General features: G+C 30.4%; 1 protein-coding gene across 1 annotated transcript in view; it reads right to left on the bottom strand.

Annotated features, from left to right (window-relative positions):
* Positions 1-342: 342 nt before the first annotated feature.
* The window catches only part of LOC134717569 (E3 ubiquitin-protein ligase TRIM71-like), a 60343-nt gene continuing 43956 nt past the window's right edge, over positions 343-16729 (bottom strand). The window contains exons 2-10 of the mRNA XM_063580061.1: positions 13486-13551; positions 11616-11636; positions 9707-9709; positions 8491-8493; positions 7085-7087; positions 4218-4220; positions 3040-3045; positions 2661-2666; positions 343-364 (exon numbers count right to left, since the gene is read on the bottom strand). Of these exons, the coding sequence (XP_063436131.1) occupies positions 343-364; positions 2661-2666; positions 3040-3045; positions 4218-4220; positions 7085-7087; positions 8491-8493; positions 9707-9709; positions 11616-11636; positions 13486-13551 (133 nt within the window). The remainder of the gene's footprint in view (positions 365-2660; positions 2667-3039; positions 3046-4217; positions 4221-7084; positions 7088-8490; positions 8494-9706; positions 9710-11615; positions 11637-13485; positions 13552-16729) is intronic.

Below are 16729 nucleotides of genomic sequence, written 5' to 3'. Positions count from 1 at the left end.
ATCTCGAACCAAGTCGATGTAAATTAATGTTTTTACATGCATACAAGTTCATCAGAGTGTTAGAGTTTAAAGTTAGTTATATAATACAATTCCAAAGAACTGTGTGATGAAACACGTTCGTGGTCAAAACAGCATTCTAGCAACGAAATACATCCTTAAAAATAGTTTATTCACTTTGAAGCAAAAATGTTCATAGTACATCATTTGAATGCATTTGAAATCTTTGCATAAGTCACAATAAAAAGAAATTAAAAACAAAACAGTAGATATTTTTCACAGTTGTTTCATTTGAAGGAAGTTCCTGGATTATTTCTGTTTCTAGCAAATGTTTAGTTTGTCTCTTTACTGGACTCTACCCATCCAACTGCAGAAATAAATATAATTGTTACTTTGAAATAACTAAAATCTTTTGTTCGTTAATTTGTTTAATTAAGCATTTATGCACGACTTAAATCAGCAAACACTATGAATTGTTTTCGCTTTCAGTTATCTTATTGAACAGAAGTCATACAAGTAAAAGCTTCCAATGTATTCAAACTTCAATAAGAACTACCTCTGTCCTTAGTACTAGTTGAACTATAGACTATGGTCGGGTTCTATTGTCGGGTTGTAGTCTCTCTTTGGCACATTCCTCATTTCCATTTTCAATTTTACTATTTTTTAACAGTACACGACAGTTTTAAGTTGTTTATATTGTTCCGTTGCTTTACTCTTATACATATTATAGGTCTGAGTTTCTCTCGGTTTTTGTTTATGATCCAGATTTGTTTAAGTTAAATCAATTTATGACTAGCAAACAGCAGATACTACTGTTGCCTTTATTTAATGTATATATCTAATATAATTAATGTAAGTGTTGAAGTATTTTGTGTTCGACAAGTATGTATTCAGTATGATAACGTACCAATGTTTTCAAATATAAACGATTTGTTACAGAGACAGACTGACAAAGTTCTGTCATTCGTTATCACTTAAGAAAGCAACTAAAAGAGATTACTGCAGCAAACTGCTGTTCTCTGCATATTCATTGCGACCAATGTTGTAATTTGACTAACGATTACATAATCGTTGTTGATCGAAAGTAGCAAACACATACACACGTGATAATCAGTTTATAGGTCATATTAAGTCTTTTATTAATACGATCTCTACATTTTTGCATGACTAATTCAAGATATGTATTGTCAAGCAATAGAAGAAAAATGCTGATCAAAGTTTTATCTGTAGTACTTACCCTCCACATGAACAGCTAAAATGAGAAAATATATTATTTAGAATGAGTCGCTCGGACTTACCGATCGAACTTATCTGGGCGAGTTACACATTAAATGTACTTCACATATTGTCATGTAGAGATCTGTTTAGCTTACAATATTGTACTAAAGTGCCCATTGTTTAAAGCCGTGGGGTAACCTATTGTTGAAATTTGAACTACCACTAATATCATTACGTTTTTCCTTGAAAGCTGTCTAATTGGCAATATTTAATCACATCTTTTCTTTACTTTCTTGTTTCTTAATAAAGGATTTGTAATTAAGGCGTAATAAATCTGATTATAGTATCCACGTATATTTGATTTCCAGTTATTTAAGTAATTTAAGTAATTCTCAGTAACATTGTTCCATATGTTGAAATTATGTATCAACAGTCCAACATACTGCCAGTTTTCATTAATATCCAACATGTATATAAACAAATGCCTAAAGCTATTTGTATAATAATCGGTTGGTAAAGTGACACTCATCAACAACAAAAAAATCGAAAATTGATGGGTTGAAATTGTCAATGTTATTATACTTGTATGGGCTGTACTATTTTAGAACCAAACAGTACCATTAATGTGTATAAATACACTATACACTAATAACATAAACTATATGATAAACTAAGATTTGACTACTGTATAGATGGTATACATGCCTGTATACAGAAGTAACGGTGCAAATATAGGTATAGGAATGTGTGGTATGAGCCCAAATGAGACAACTATCCATTTAAAGAACAATTTATGAAAGTAAATAAGTATAGATCAAGTCACAGCCTACAACAAGAAGCATTGGCTAACACCGAACAACAAATTATAAAAGCACCCAACATAACAAGTGCAAAACCACACAAACGGGAAAACCCAACGTCTAAGCTATATAAAACCAGAAAAAAACGACTACTACTGTACCTCAGATTCCGGACGTAGAAATGTAGAAATATAGACTATGAAGGTAATGGTATTAATGTACTTTCATAAGCTACAGTTAACAAGTCATAACTAGAAAATTACATTCTTGTATTCGTTTTATGAGAAATCATCTGTAATAACATAAACGATACCAAATTTCTGCACCAGGTGTGTATTTGGACAGTCAATGTCTCTTCAGTGATGATCGAGGCAAAAATGTTTAAAAATCCAAAGCTTAATTAAGATATTAAGAGATGTATGCGAAATAAAGAAAAAGTATAGCCAAAGTTTGCCAATGGATTGTTTCTTTCATACAAATGTATTTTGTTTCATCTATTAAGTAGTGTCTTTAATTACTCAAACTTTTTTTTATTATATTTTCCCATTTAATAAAAATATCCGAAATAATTTTCAATATCACATGCTCTCTTATTTTTCATTTTGTTTAAACTTATCACAAAATACTTATCTGGTTTGTACTTACAAGCCCCTGAAAAAAAGAAATCATCTGTAATAACATAAAATATACTAATTTTCTGCACCAGGTGTGCATTTCGACAGTCAATGTGTCTTTAGTGATGATCGATGCTAAAATGTTTGAAAATCCAACGCTAAATCAAGATATGAATAGCTGTATGCGAAATTGAAAAAAAAATTGTATAGCCAAAACTTCCCAAGGGATTGCTTTTTTCATACAAATGTAATTTGTCACATATTTTTAACTGTGTCTTTAATTACTCGAACTTTTTTAATATATTTTCCCATTTAATAAAATTATAAGAAACAATTTTCAATATCACATGCTCTTTTAATTTTCATTTTGTTTAAACTTATCACAACATACTTATATGGTTGATACTTACAATTCCCTGAAAAAAAATATATATATACAGTTAAAATCTGATGAATAATTTGAGAGAACAACGAAAGGAGAAATACTCAACTAAAAACACCAGATAAAACGTTTTAAATATGCATATTAGGTTTAGAATTATCTCTGAAAATGTTAATCTTATTTAAAAGAAACTGTGGTTTCCTAATTGTAAAACTATAAAAAAAAAGATATAGATATGCACACAAATGGCAAATCAAATGATAAAAATGAATATATTTCTCCCATAATTATTGTAAATGGATATTGAAACCTCAGGATTGATTATATATTAGAAAATTATAACAATCATGATAACAAAATACTTCTGTATGTTTTTTTATTCTATGGTATCCAGTTGTTAATTATCTAACACTCATGTTAGAAAAAACCAATACAAACGAGTTCTTACTTTTATCAATTACGTCACTCTGTAATATATTAATTGGCGAGAAAAAAATTATTTACGATAAAACACTAACAACAAAGACTATCTGATAAGCAAAGTTTTAATAACTATCTATGATGAGTTTATTTATGGATTTATTGGATATTTCACATTGTATACAAAACGATATATACAATATAAATAAAGCCCAAGTTTCATAAAAATCAATGCAGGTTTCAAAATATTTCAAGTAAAACTAAATTAATTCAAAACCATCTATAAGAAAAAGATTGAAAATGAAAATATATTTTAAAAACCTGATTTCTGAATCATAAATATCTTCTGCCAAGGTTTTTTAGAAAATCTTATGAAGGTTTGACAAATTATCGGCTATGTAACAAACGTAAACCCTAGACTCTTATCTTACATCCTAAAGAAAAAGTTGTCCTAGTGATAGTTCAACCAGTTTTGTGTATATTCTCTATTTTCATTTAAAACTGTATTGGCTTTCATTGTCTGTAAAATTACCCTGTCTTTTAGGGTTTTTTTTAACTGTTGTTTGTCTCTTTATACTTTTGCCATGGTATTTGTTTAGTTTACATTTTACTAATGATTTTGAATGTCTCTCTATTATCTTCTTCCTCTTTAAAGGTGGAGCGTGCATCTGAGATTTAGGAATTTTTGGAAACTACAATATGTTACCACCACCATCAAAAGCCTTACATTATAAATTGTCTATGTAAATGTACGCTATACTTATCTGTTTTCTACTTAAAACTTACAAGCTGTAAAAAAATAATAATAATTATAAATTACAGCATGCAATTCTGCAATGAATTAACCAACTTTAATGGAATTAGTTGAATACGTAATAAAAATATAAAAAGAAAATAGTTAAATGACAGTTTCTTCTATTATACTCCCGATTGACTAATACAAAGGAGACAATTAATTCTATGACAGGGCTGAGCAGGATACCATGTCTTTGAACGTCACTATCTCATGAAGACTTATCAAGAATCGGTTATTTAAAAGGACAATCATATATTCAATTCAAATTAAATAATGCTGCCAAATAACTTCGACAGTTTTGCTTATTATATGTCATAAGTTTTACCCATTTTTGATTTTGTATTTTCAATGAAGATTAATCTAGAAGACAGGAAATGACATCAGATTACGTTTTGTTTTATAAACTAAGGTTTATCTGTATGTCTCACTAGGATTTAGCCATGGCGGTGTAAGTTTATATCCGATCAATGCTGTTGAATCTCTCTTTAAAATCTTTCGCCATTTTATTAGACAGAACGAGTCTCACATATATTATAATTATGGTATGTTTATTGTTTAACTTTACTACACTTATAACACTGTATGTAATGTAGATATATAGAAAACAACACAATCCTGATTGTTGTATATTGTAATCATTTGATTGTATTTTTGTGTCGTTCTTGGTACAATAACGTTATGAGTTTGAATGTCTCTTGGTATTTTTTGCCTCTTTTGTAGACACACCGCACGGTTATCATATATCATATTTTAAGCATGATTATTGTTTAACTTCACACACTTGTATTACTCGGTTTATATAATGAACTACAGTATATAGTATGGCATTGTCTCCTTGTAGGTCTGAGAGACAACATCAAGTTGATATGATTTTTTATTAATCTAATAGTCTACTACTACTATTTTAAAAGTTAAGGTGAACTGGGGTTGAGTAAACTTGTTTCACTTATGCTTTTTATGGTCTAATTTCAACTGTTCCGGTTATTATATGTCATTGGCTTAAAACATTTCTGGTTTTACTCTTTTTAACAATACTCTTAATCTTCCGACTCTTTTGTAGTCGTAATGCACGTCTGTGTGACATTATTTAAATGGTATGTGTATTGTATTGCCTAGCTATTTACATCAAACAACTTCTATTATGAATTGCATAATTTATGTGATTTTTGTTTTTATACACCAAGACTTTCGAAAGACACTTGGGTGTTTTCATCCTAAAACAAGTTGACGTAAGGTAGTTATAATCAAAGATAAATAAGTACGAATCGACAATTGTGAATTAAAATAACATACTATATGAAGTGCCTAAATGAAACACAAGATGCAAGATTTACTGTATAACATAATGTTATAAATAATGTAAAAAAAATGTTGCTACATCAAAATGCCATATCAATTCTCATATAATATATAACGTGGCTCCTTAAAATGGGTTGTATCATTTTAGAACAAAACAGTACCATGAATGTGTGTACGTACACTGTACACTTATAACATAAACTAAAGGATACAAGAGGGACGAACTTTTTTCTAATATATTTTCCCATTTAATAAAAATATCAGATACAATTTTCAATATCACATGCTGGTTTTTTTTCCATTTTGTTTAAACCTAGCACAACATACTTATATGGTTGGTACTTACATGCCCCTGGAAAAAAAAGAAATATAAATTCAATTAAGATCGAATGAATAGTTTGAGAGAACAACGAAAGGAAAAATACTCATCTAAAAAATCAGATACAACGTTTTACTTGTGCATATTAAGTTCAGCATTTTGTCTGGAAATGTTAATCATATTCAGAAGATACTGTAGTTTCCTAAATGTGAGAGCTATCACAAAAAAGTAAAAATATACAAATAAAAAGCAAATTTAATGATAAAAATGAATATATTTCTCCCATAATAATTGTAAATGGATATTGAAACCTCATTGATTATATATTATGAAATTATAACAATCATGATAACAAAATACTTCTGTATGTTTTTTTATTCTATGGTATCCAGTTGTTTATTATATAACAATCATGTTAGAAAAAACCAATACAAACGAGTTCTTACTTTTATCAATTACGTCACTCTGTAATATATTAATTGGCGAGAAAAAACAACCTTAGAATTGGATTATTTACGATAAAACACTAACAACAAAGACTATCTGATAAGCAAAGTTTTAATAACTATCTATGATGAGTTTATTTATGGATTTATCAGATATTTCACATTGTATACAAAACGATATTATACAGTATTAATAAAGCCCAAGTTTCATAAAAATCAATGCAGGTTTAAAAATATTTCAAGTAAAACTAAATTAATTCAAAACCATCTATAAGAAAAAGACTGCAAATGAACATATATTTTAAAAACCTTATTTCTGAATCATAAATATCTTCTGCCAAAGTTTTTAAGACAATCCTATGAAGGTTTGACAAATTATCGGATATGTAACAAACGTTAACCCTAGACTCTTAACTAACATCCTCAAAAAAAAGTTGTCCTAGTGATAGTTCAACCAGTTTTGTGTATGTTCTCTATTTTTATTTAAAACTGTATTGGCTTTCATCGTCTCTAAATTACCTTGTCTTTTGGGTTGTTTTTTTTACTGTTGTTTGTCTCTTTATACTTTTGCCATGGTATTTGTTTAGTTTACATTTTACTAATGATTTTGAATGTCTCTCTATTATCTTCCTTCTCTTTAAAGATGAAGCGTGCATCTGAGATACGTCATGTAAGTTGTGGGATTATTGTTTTACTTAACTATGTTACCACCACCATTGCATCAAAAGCCTTACATTATAAATTGTCTATGTAAATGTACGCTATACTTATCTGTTTTCTACTTAAAACTTACAAGCTGTAAACAAATAATAATAATTATAAATTACAGCATACAATTCTGCAATGAATTAACCAACTTTAATGGAATTAGTTGAATACGTAATAAAAATATAAAAAAAAAACCATTTTGTTAAATGACAGTTTCTTCTATTATACTCCTGATTGACTAATACAAAGGAGACAATTAATTCTATGACAGGGCTGAGCAGGATACCATGTTTTTGAACGTCACTATCTGGTGAAGACTTATCAAGAATCGGTTATTAAAAAGGACAATCATATATTCAATTTAAATTAAATAATGATGCCAAATAACTTCAACAGTTTTGGTTATTACATGTCATAAGTTTTACCCATTTTTGATTTTGTATTTTCAATGAAGATTAATCTAGAAGGCAGTAAATGACATCAGATTACGTTTTGTTTTGTAAACTGTTGTTTATCTGTATGTCTCACTAGGATTTAGCCATGGCGGTGTAAGTTTATATCCGATCAATGCTGTTGAATCTCTCTTTGGTATCTTTCGCCATTTTATTAGACAGAACGAGTCTCACATATATTATAATTATGGTATGTTTATTGTTTAACTTTACTACACTTATAACACTTTATGTAATGTAGATATATAGAAAACAACACAATCCTGATTGTTGTATTTTGTAATCATTTGATTGTATTTTTGTCGTTCTTGGTACAATAACGTTAGGAGTTTGAATGTCTCTTGGTATCTTCTGTCTCTTTTGTAGACACACCGCATGGCTATCATATATCATATTATAAGCAGGCGTATTGTTTAACTTTACACACTTGTATTACTCTCTTTATATAATATACTACAGTATATATAATTATACTTTTCTCTTTGTTACTTGACACTTACACGCTGACCAAAAATCAGTCAAATTAATCATTATAGTGAACAGCAAATCTTTCAGCCAAAAACAAAAATCGTCATTGGATTTAATTAAAAAAGTAATGCAATAAAAGTACATCACTTTGAGACTATCGAGTGTTCTGTCAGATAATTCAATAGTAAAGTCATTAGTATGAGTTATATTTTGTTTTCATCTTGCCTCATAGTTATTTTGATGATTTCACATTTTAAAGCTATGCTGGCGTCTACCATACATCATTTTAATGGTCAATTTAATGTTCACTAGTACTTAACTAATTGGAACAAATACCTTTATAAAATGACCTACATACACAATAATACGCTTTACTTATCTGTTTTTTACTTGACACTTACTTGTTTTCTCTCATTCGATATACGACTTTCGAACAGCGGTATTAAGAATATTTCTCTCTTAAAATGGTATGTTCTTTGTTTAACTTTGCAACTCTACTAATACCGTTATATACATATTAATTCATTTTGAAGTGCACGTTATACTCATCTGTTTGCTACTTGAAACTTACCAACTGAAATAATCAAAAAAATAACCATATAATACAGCATACCATTTAACAACAAATTAAGTTATCTTCAATATAATTAATTGAATAAATTGTAATGTGATAGGAGAAAATTTGTAGATGACGGCTTGTTTTTGTCATATTTTTTAAAAGTATAGTCAATAAAATATAATGATGCCAGTTATTTAAAAGTAATAGTTGTGTGATTTGACGCTTTAAACATTTATAATTTGTTAAGAAACCAAAACAAAATGACGACAGGTTGAGATAATCATATTGATGTTTGTTTTCCAAGGACATATACTTCAACAGTTTTGGTAATTATACGTCATAGGTTTGCACATTTCTGCTTTCAACATTTCCAATGACGGTAAATTTATAAATCAGTGCATCAAATCACACCATGTTTTTGTTTGACGACTGTTGTTTGTCTTTTTGTGGGAATAAGATTTAGCCATGGCGGTGTCAGTTTATATTCGACCAGTGCATTGGAATGTGTTTTTGGTATCGTTCGCCTCATTTGTAGACGACCCGCGAGTCTCACATACATCACGTTAATGACATGTGTATTGTTTTACTTTTATTACTGAATTAATCACACGTTATGTCATGAAGATGAAGATACATATAGAAAACAACGCAATCCTGATTGTTGTATTTTGTATTCATTTGCTTGTCTTTTTGTCGTTCTGGGTACTAAATTATAACGTTATGCGTTTAAATGTCTCTTGGTATCTTCCGCCTCTTTTGTAGACATAACGAGTGCTATCATACATCACAATCATAACATGTTTATTGTTTAACTTTACACACTTGTATTACTCTCTTTATATAATGAACTATAGTATATATAATTATACTTTTCTGATTGTTACTTGACAGTTACACGCTCAACAAAAACCAGTCAAACTAATCAATTTATTGAACAGCAAAAAATACAGTTAAAAACAAAAAATCGTCATTGGATTTAATTGAAAAAGTAATGCAATAAAAGTACAACATTTTGAGAATATCGAGTGTTTTGTCAGATAATTCAATAGTAAAGTCATTACTATGAGTTTGATTTGTTTTCTCATGTTTCCTCATAGTGATTGAGATTATTTCAAATTGTAAAGCTACCTTACTAATTTATATAAATATCTGTATAAACCGACACAAACAAACAAAATAACATATACAATAATACGCTATACTTATCTGGTTTCTACTTGACACTTACAATCTGAAAATATCAAATAATTAATTATATAAAAATTGATAAATAGACTAAATGTAATTGAACAAGTTATGCAGTAACATGGTGAGTGTGCGGTGCAAACCCTGCAATGTTTACGTGCTGTATAAATAGGAATGTGACAAATGAGCAAACATTCGACATGACACTTCTATATTTTTACTTAGTGTTTTGTCCGAGCAACATTTGATTTACGATATGGTAACTAGATAGAAAAAACTTTTAACCACAGTTCACATAAACTGGACACATAGTAAACGTCGCAGAGTGTCTTTATCAACGAGACAAGATTATTCATTAATCTTTTTTTTCATGAATTTTTAATTTGTAAAACCTGGTATTTATATATGTGCAATTAATCTCACAACATTAGTACATCAACATGATTGTTTTGTTTGATCTGTGTTTCTTTGTATTTCTATAGTATAAACAATGATTGTTTTTTTTTGTTCTTGTTTCTTTTTATATTTCTAAGCGATGTGGTTCCCAGTTTATTATGGATATATAAGTTTGACTGTTACTCTGGTATCTTTCGCCCCGTTTTTGGTACATGCATTAACTTATGTAGAAAATGATGGATTTAACCTTGTGTTATAACTAGCTGAACCTATTAATCGTATTACAGTATCATATGATTCCAATAAATTGACAACACTATGCACGGGTAAGCAAAATAATAGACACAATGGCTTAATTAGTTATCAAAAGTACCAGGATTATAATTTTATACGCCAGACGCGCGTTTCGTCTACATAAGACTCATCAGTGACGCTCAGATCAAAATTGTTAAAAAGCCAAACAAAGACAAAGTTGAAGAGCATTGAGGACCCAAAATTCCAAAACGTTGTTCCAAATACGGCTAAGATAATCTACTCCTGGGGTAAGAAAGTCCTTAGGTTTTTGAAAAAATTAAAGTTTTGTAAACAGAAAATTTATAAAAATGACCATATAATTGATATTCATGTCATCACCGAAGTGCTGACTACTGGGCTGGTGATACCCTCGGGGACGAAACGTCCACCAGCAGTGGCATCGACCCAGTGGTGTAAATAGTTATCAAAAGTACCAGGATTATAATTGTATACGCCAGACGCGCGTTTCGTCTACATAAGACTCATCAGTGACGCTCAGATCAAAATTGTTATAAAGCCAAACAAATACAAAGTTAAAGAGCATTGAGGACCCAAAATTTAAAAAAGTTGTGCCAAATACGGCTAAGGTAATCTACCCCTGCGGTAAGAAAGTCCTTAGGTTTTTGAAAAATTTAAAGTTTTGTAAACAGAAAATTTATAAAAATGACCATATAATTGATATTCAGGTCATTACCGAAGTGCTGACTACTGGGCTGGTGATACCCTCGGGGACGAAACGTCCACCAGCAGTGGCATCGACCAAGTGGTGTAAATAGTTATCAAAAGTACCAGGATTATAATTTTATACGCCAGACGCGCGTTTCGTCTACATAAGACTCATCAGTGACGCTCAGATCAAAATTGTTAAAAAGCCAAACAAATACAAAGTTGAAGAGCATTGAGGACCCAAAATTCCAAAAAGTTGTGCCAAATACGGCTAAGGTAATCTACTCCTGGAGTAAGAAAGTGGGATTTGTTTTCGATTACAGTATAATAGACGTTAACTGTTTATTTTCTCGAAATATGTTTTAAACCAAATACAATGGGCATTCGAAAATCATAAAAACCAACAACAACATACACCATAGCAAAGAAAAAAATAAAAAAAAGCCAAACAACACGTTTAATAAAAAAAAAACAAAGAACACTTAGACCTAGCCATCGTCGTGTCACAATCTATTGTAAGCTTATTTTTTGGAACAATTTGACGAATTGCGAACTTTGAATATTTGTCTTTTACAATAGACGAAGATCATACTTACAAATCAGATCTCTCTTCCTTTCTGAAAGATGAAACAGATCAATGGTATCAGTTACACATTCTAAACAAAAATACTGATAGATAAGTTGCTGTTTAGCCAGAAAATATTTCCGAAGCAATACTAATAATTTCTATAAATTAAGGTAAGTTTACTTCATTTTACCACCTATTGTTGAATTGTATTGGCTAATAAACATGTATGAATATTACATTATCATAACATTGACGGCATCAACCTTTCTGCATCTGACAATTAATGTTTCAAAAGTGATACTTGACTCAGCAAATAAAAGGGTCTGACATATAATGCCAACGTAAATCGTCTAAATTCACAAATTTGTGCTGCGTTTAGAGCTTTACGTCATCTACATTAAGCCGTTTCAGCGTTTTTAAATATGTGAAACATACCCAACGAAAAAGGAAAATGTCGAGTAGTTTGTAATAAATTTCAATGTAAAAATATTCTTAGTCGTTTATGGTTGAGGATTTTGGTTAAGCTGTTCAATTTTTCTCTGGAAATTTCATACAAACAAAACTGCAATATTGTAAAAATGAGTATTGTATTGCTTGACCTTTCGACAATTGTTATCACACCATATATGTCTCACTCTAAGATTGACTACAAAGTAAAATTGACAATGGAAATATAAATGTGTCAAAAAGACAACAAACCGACAAAAAGGAGAGAACATGTAAGGCAACCTATGGGTTTTAAAGACAACGAGATAATCCTGCGCTGGCGTTAACTGGCCTCTTAACAAAACGTTTGTACTAACTTAGTTCAATTGATGTCAAACCAAACTGCAAAACACATACATTAACTGAAATTAAATTTGAAAAAGACTAACAAAGGCTAAGAGGCTCCTGAATTTGGACAGGTGCAATTATCTGTTCAATGTCGACACAACAAACACACAGTTATTCAGACAGTGCCAATAACGACATCAGTAGTTTTCCGCAGTTTAACGTCATACAAATTTTGAAAGAAAACAAATCCCGGTAACAAACCTAAAACTGAGAGTCCCACACCAATTATAAGAAGTCACAATGAAACAACAATAACACTGAACTGCAATAAAAACAAAGGGCAATGCAGCATACATAGAACCCAACTATTTGAATACAATGTCAATATTCCTGACTTGAAACAGAACATTTTTATAGCCATTGGTGTGTTGAATCTAGTTTTAAGTCTAAACAAACCTCGCGCGCTTAACTCAATTTAAAAGGGTCTGATGTCAGAAAAGGTAACTAAAAAAACCTATGCAATATGCCAATGATGCGTATATCAACAAAGACAGTTACTGACATGCATGCAAGCTATAGACCCCATCTTAACTGATTAATAAATGAATTTCTTTTTGGTCTTTTATGGATAGTTGTCTCATTGGCAATCATACCACATCTTCTTTTTTTATATTCTCCATATTATGCAAATCATGCAAATCATGCATAATACCCGTGAATGATTTAGTATCAAACCACCAAATGCGCCCTATGAGTGATTAAATATGAGTACCAAAATATGGCGTCTAGTATTATTAGTAAACATCCATTTTCATCACTGCTGACGCAGGCGAACCTGTGTTGCTCATTACATTTGTGTAAATTATTTACAAGTTAATAGATATAATGTTGCTCTATATCACTCTTATTGGTTTGTTCATCGATGTTTCTTATTGATTTCTTAAACAGTCCAAACATCTGTGTGGCGCAAGCCAATTACACATGACACCAGTTGCATTTTTCGAGATAAAAGACCCATGTATTTTGCACTTCATTGACACTTTGAAATCATACATTTGATTCGCTAAACGATATAGATGTACAACTTTGTGTTATGTCCATAGAAACAATTATTATGAACTTACCCACACTTGTCACATCTGAACAGGTATTTTCCTTGCTCCTTTGGTATCACATCCTGTTTGTAATCACTATAATGAGCAACACAATTGATTGACTTAAAATTTACTCTATTCTAAGATAATATTAAAATCCAACAAGGTATTACTAACTTATACACATAAACAGTGCAAAAATATCAAAAAAGCATTTGAAATATATACAAGTCATAAACCAAATTAGCCAATATCGAATGAATTGAACTGATAATCTATAAACAAAAAAATCAACTTACACCTGGACAGAGATACATTTGTTTTACTAGAAAGGTATATTGCTTTACTTCAGAGATGTTTTCTATGGTTCAGTGTAGAACAGAAGCTGTTTACCCACAAAGAGTATCACAGTTCACCATTTGTTGTCGTTACGTAGTATACGTAATGTTTGACAAGAACTTATAATTAAGTTCGACTTTTATTTACCTGTAATGGTCGTATTGGTGTATGTCGTTCCCTTAAACAAAACTAGATGACATCAACAAAAACAATATATTCAATTTGAGGTCATATATATTTTATCTTTCCAATCCTTATAGAATTATTTCTGATTGCATACGCTTTTCCCTCTATTTCCCCGTCTTTCCTACAGATACTTACAAACTGAATGAAATGAGGAACTATTTTAATTTAACCATTCATAAAACAGCATATGTGTAATCTCGTTTCAACTTGTTGAAGAAATATATACGATTACTCAAATCATTTTGTAATGACTGATAGTTCTCAATTATACCATACTATCGAAACCTCTTGTACTAATTTCATATGCATTTCGGAAATGTGACTGATAAAATCATTCATCCCGTCAACAAAATTCGATTGTGAAAGTGACTACTGAATTCGTTAATTTCTGTATCAGCAGTCGATTGTGAATAGGGTAAATGTGACTGCTGAAATCTTTTACCCCTTCATTGTGAATGTGAATGCTGGCGTGGTTGAACTGTTTATTGACAGTCGATTGCGAATAACTTTGTGAATCAATAATAATTTTTATGGTAAAAAGAGGTGACAATATCACAAATAGTGCGGTGACAAAAGTGTAAAAAGTCGTCTAGATCGCGAGTTTAATCTCCCAAATAAAATACGGCTAAAAATTTTCTTAACTTAAAGACAAATATGTCTTTTTTAATTTTTGCCCTGTCGTCAAAATTTCGTACGGTCACATTTTTCTAAAAAGTCGTTTTAATGACTAGTAGTATATTTGAGAGTTTCAACTCCCCTTTTTCAAAATCAAAACAATTTGTATGTTTGCTTACATTTAATTGAAATAGTTTTTCCTGGAGCTATTTTTATATGTCAAAGTATTCTATTCAGTATTTTATTTTCTTCTAATCTATGAAATTTGCGAAGTTTGGACTATTTAAAATCGAGGTAATTTTAATTGCAAATTCAGACACAAACTTTAGTTTCTTCTTCATAGTAGTAATAAACATTAACCCATAATATTTTAAGCATATAATATTTCATAAAACTAGTAAGTGATAACAATTTCGGAACCAAAATTTCAAAGAAACCTTACGAAATCAATGAAAAAAGAATGGAGTAAAAAACTTCAATTTCAACATTGAACTCAATCACTTGCCTTCCGTCACATATTGTGTATTAGTCAATAATTTGATCTCAACTGAAATATGAAATTACTACCTTCTTTGCTTTATATACACATGGTTTCAATTGAAGTGCACTGATATATGCCACATACTTTGTTTGTATATGTTTGTATTCTATAATTTCTTCTTATCAAACATCAAAAAAGACTTATTGTAAAATCAAAATAATTAACGGATAGTTTCAGTAAATATTCCGTGATATGTTAAGTTCGTTCCAACTTGCTCCATTATAATTCTAAAGAAAAGACAAAAGTCGTTAAATTTTATGCAGTGCTTAATATGCCAAAAATTAGTTTACCAGTATAGGGAAGTCGATTTTGAATCTGCACTTGAATAAAAGATTGGATGAGGTGAACATCAAGATGTTGCATGCGGAAGCTGTTAATTCAAAGAACTCTGTGCAGGAAGTTTATAGTTGTTCATGTTAGAAAAGTTACACAAGTAAATATAATTGTTCCCCCTTTTAGAGTGAGGAAGCTTCTATATGTCATTTAATGACGACATAAAATTATCGGACTGTTGTCCCTCAGTTTCGGGTATTTGTACGCGTTCTAGAATGCAGTCGTTCAACTGGAGCGCTTGTATATTTTGCTGCAACAAAACATTTTCGTAAGATCAAAAACAACTCAAGTTTGAATCAGATGAGCGTATCAAGAGTGTTTTATTCGTGTCAGATAAAGTTAAAGTTGAGAACAGTTTCCCGTCCATCTTTTAAACTTCAAGCACTCTGTCATTACGGTTGCATTACAAAATATTTGCTAAAAACGAAAAAAACAAAAACAAATCGAAACCCGTAGAAGCAGATATTGCGGATCACGATACTGCTTTTACTAATTTTAGTTTGGCTATTGAGAACGATTCAATGGTCATTCCTCATGACACCGTTACTTGATAAATATAGATCTTTTCTTCCGGCTGATTCTTATTTAAAATATTCTACTTGTAAAATGCTGTCTTAACTCATTGATTTCTATAGAAATTCAGTTGTCAAACATCTTCAACAAGTTCAAGGCAACTATAACATAATATTTAGTAGCAAAATAACTATTTGAGATGCCATATCAACTGCTAGTCAATTGAAAACTGACCTCAAAATCTCAATGACAACTGTAATAGACATAAATAACGGACATATATTTCATTCCGCTGCAAGTATACTTCGAAAAGACTTCGAAACTCTACAGAAGAATACCCAACTTCGGATGAATGACTTTTCCATCTTCAATTCAGTCAATGCCTTCGTATTTATTGCAATTTATTTTATGGTTACTCGATGAAACTGCATTCAGCCAAGACTATTCTCTGGAAATGGCACCATAAAAATTGCGCAAATGTATACTATGACGTTACGCGCGATGTTCGTACCTTATTGGAAATTCGGTGTAGTTGGCAAGATGCAAGGCCAATTATATAATTTTGTGATATCATATCCATTGCTATTGTACGTATTTTAAAAAATAAAGAATTTTAAAATAAAAACGAAAAAAATAATCGCTGAAACTATGTTTTTTTGTTGCATGCGTCAAGCTTCACCTTTAAAAAAACGACGATTTTAAGGCTGTCCCGCGTAACATAATTCATTTATTGTAACCATTAAACTA

Source organism: Mytilus trossulus, chromosome 5, assembly GCF_036588685.1.
Source record: "Mytilus trossulus isolate FHL-02 chromosome 5, PNRI_Mtr1.1.1.hap1, whole genome shotgun sequence".
Lineage (NCBI taxonomy): Eukaryota > Metazoa > Mollusca > Bivalvia > Mytilida > Mytilidae > Mytilus > Mytilus trossulus.
The sequence above is the reverse complement of the archived record's forward strand: the minus strand, read 5'-3'. Positions and strand labels throughout refer to the sequence as shown.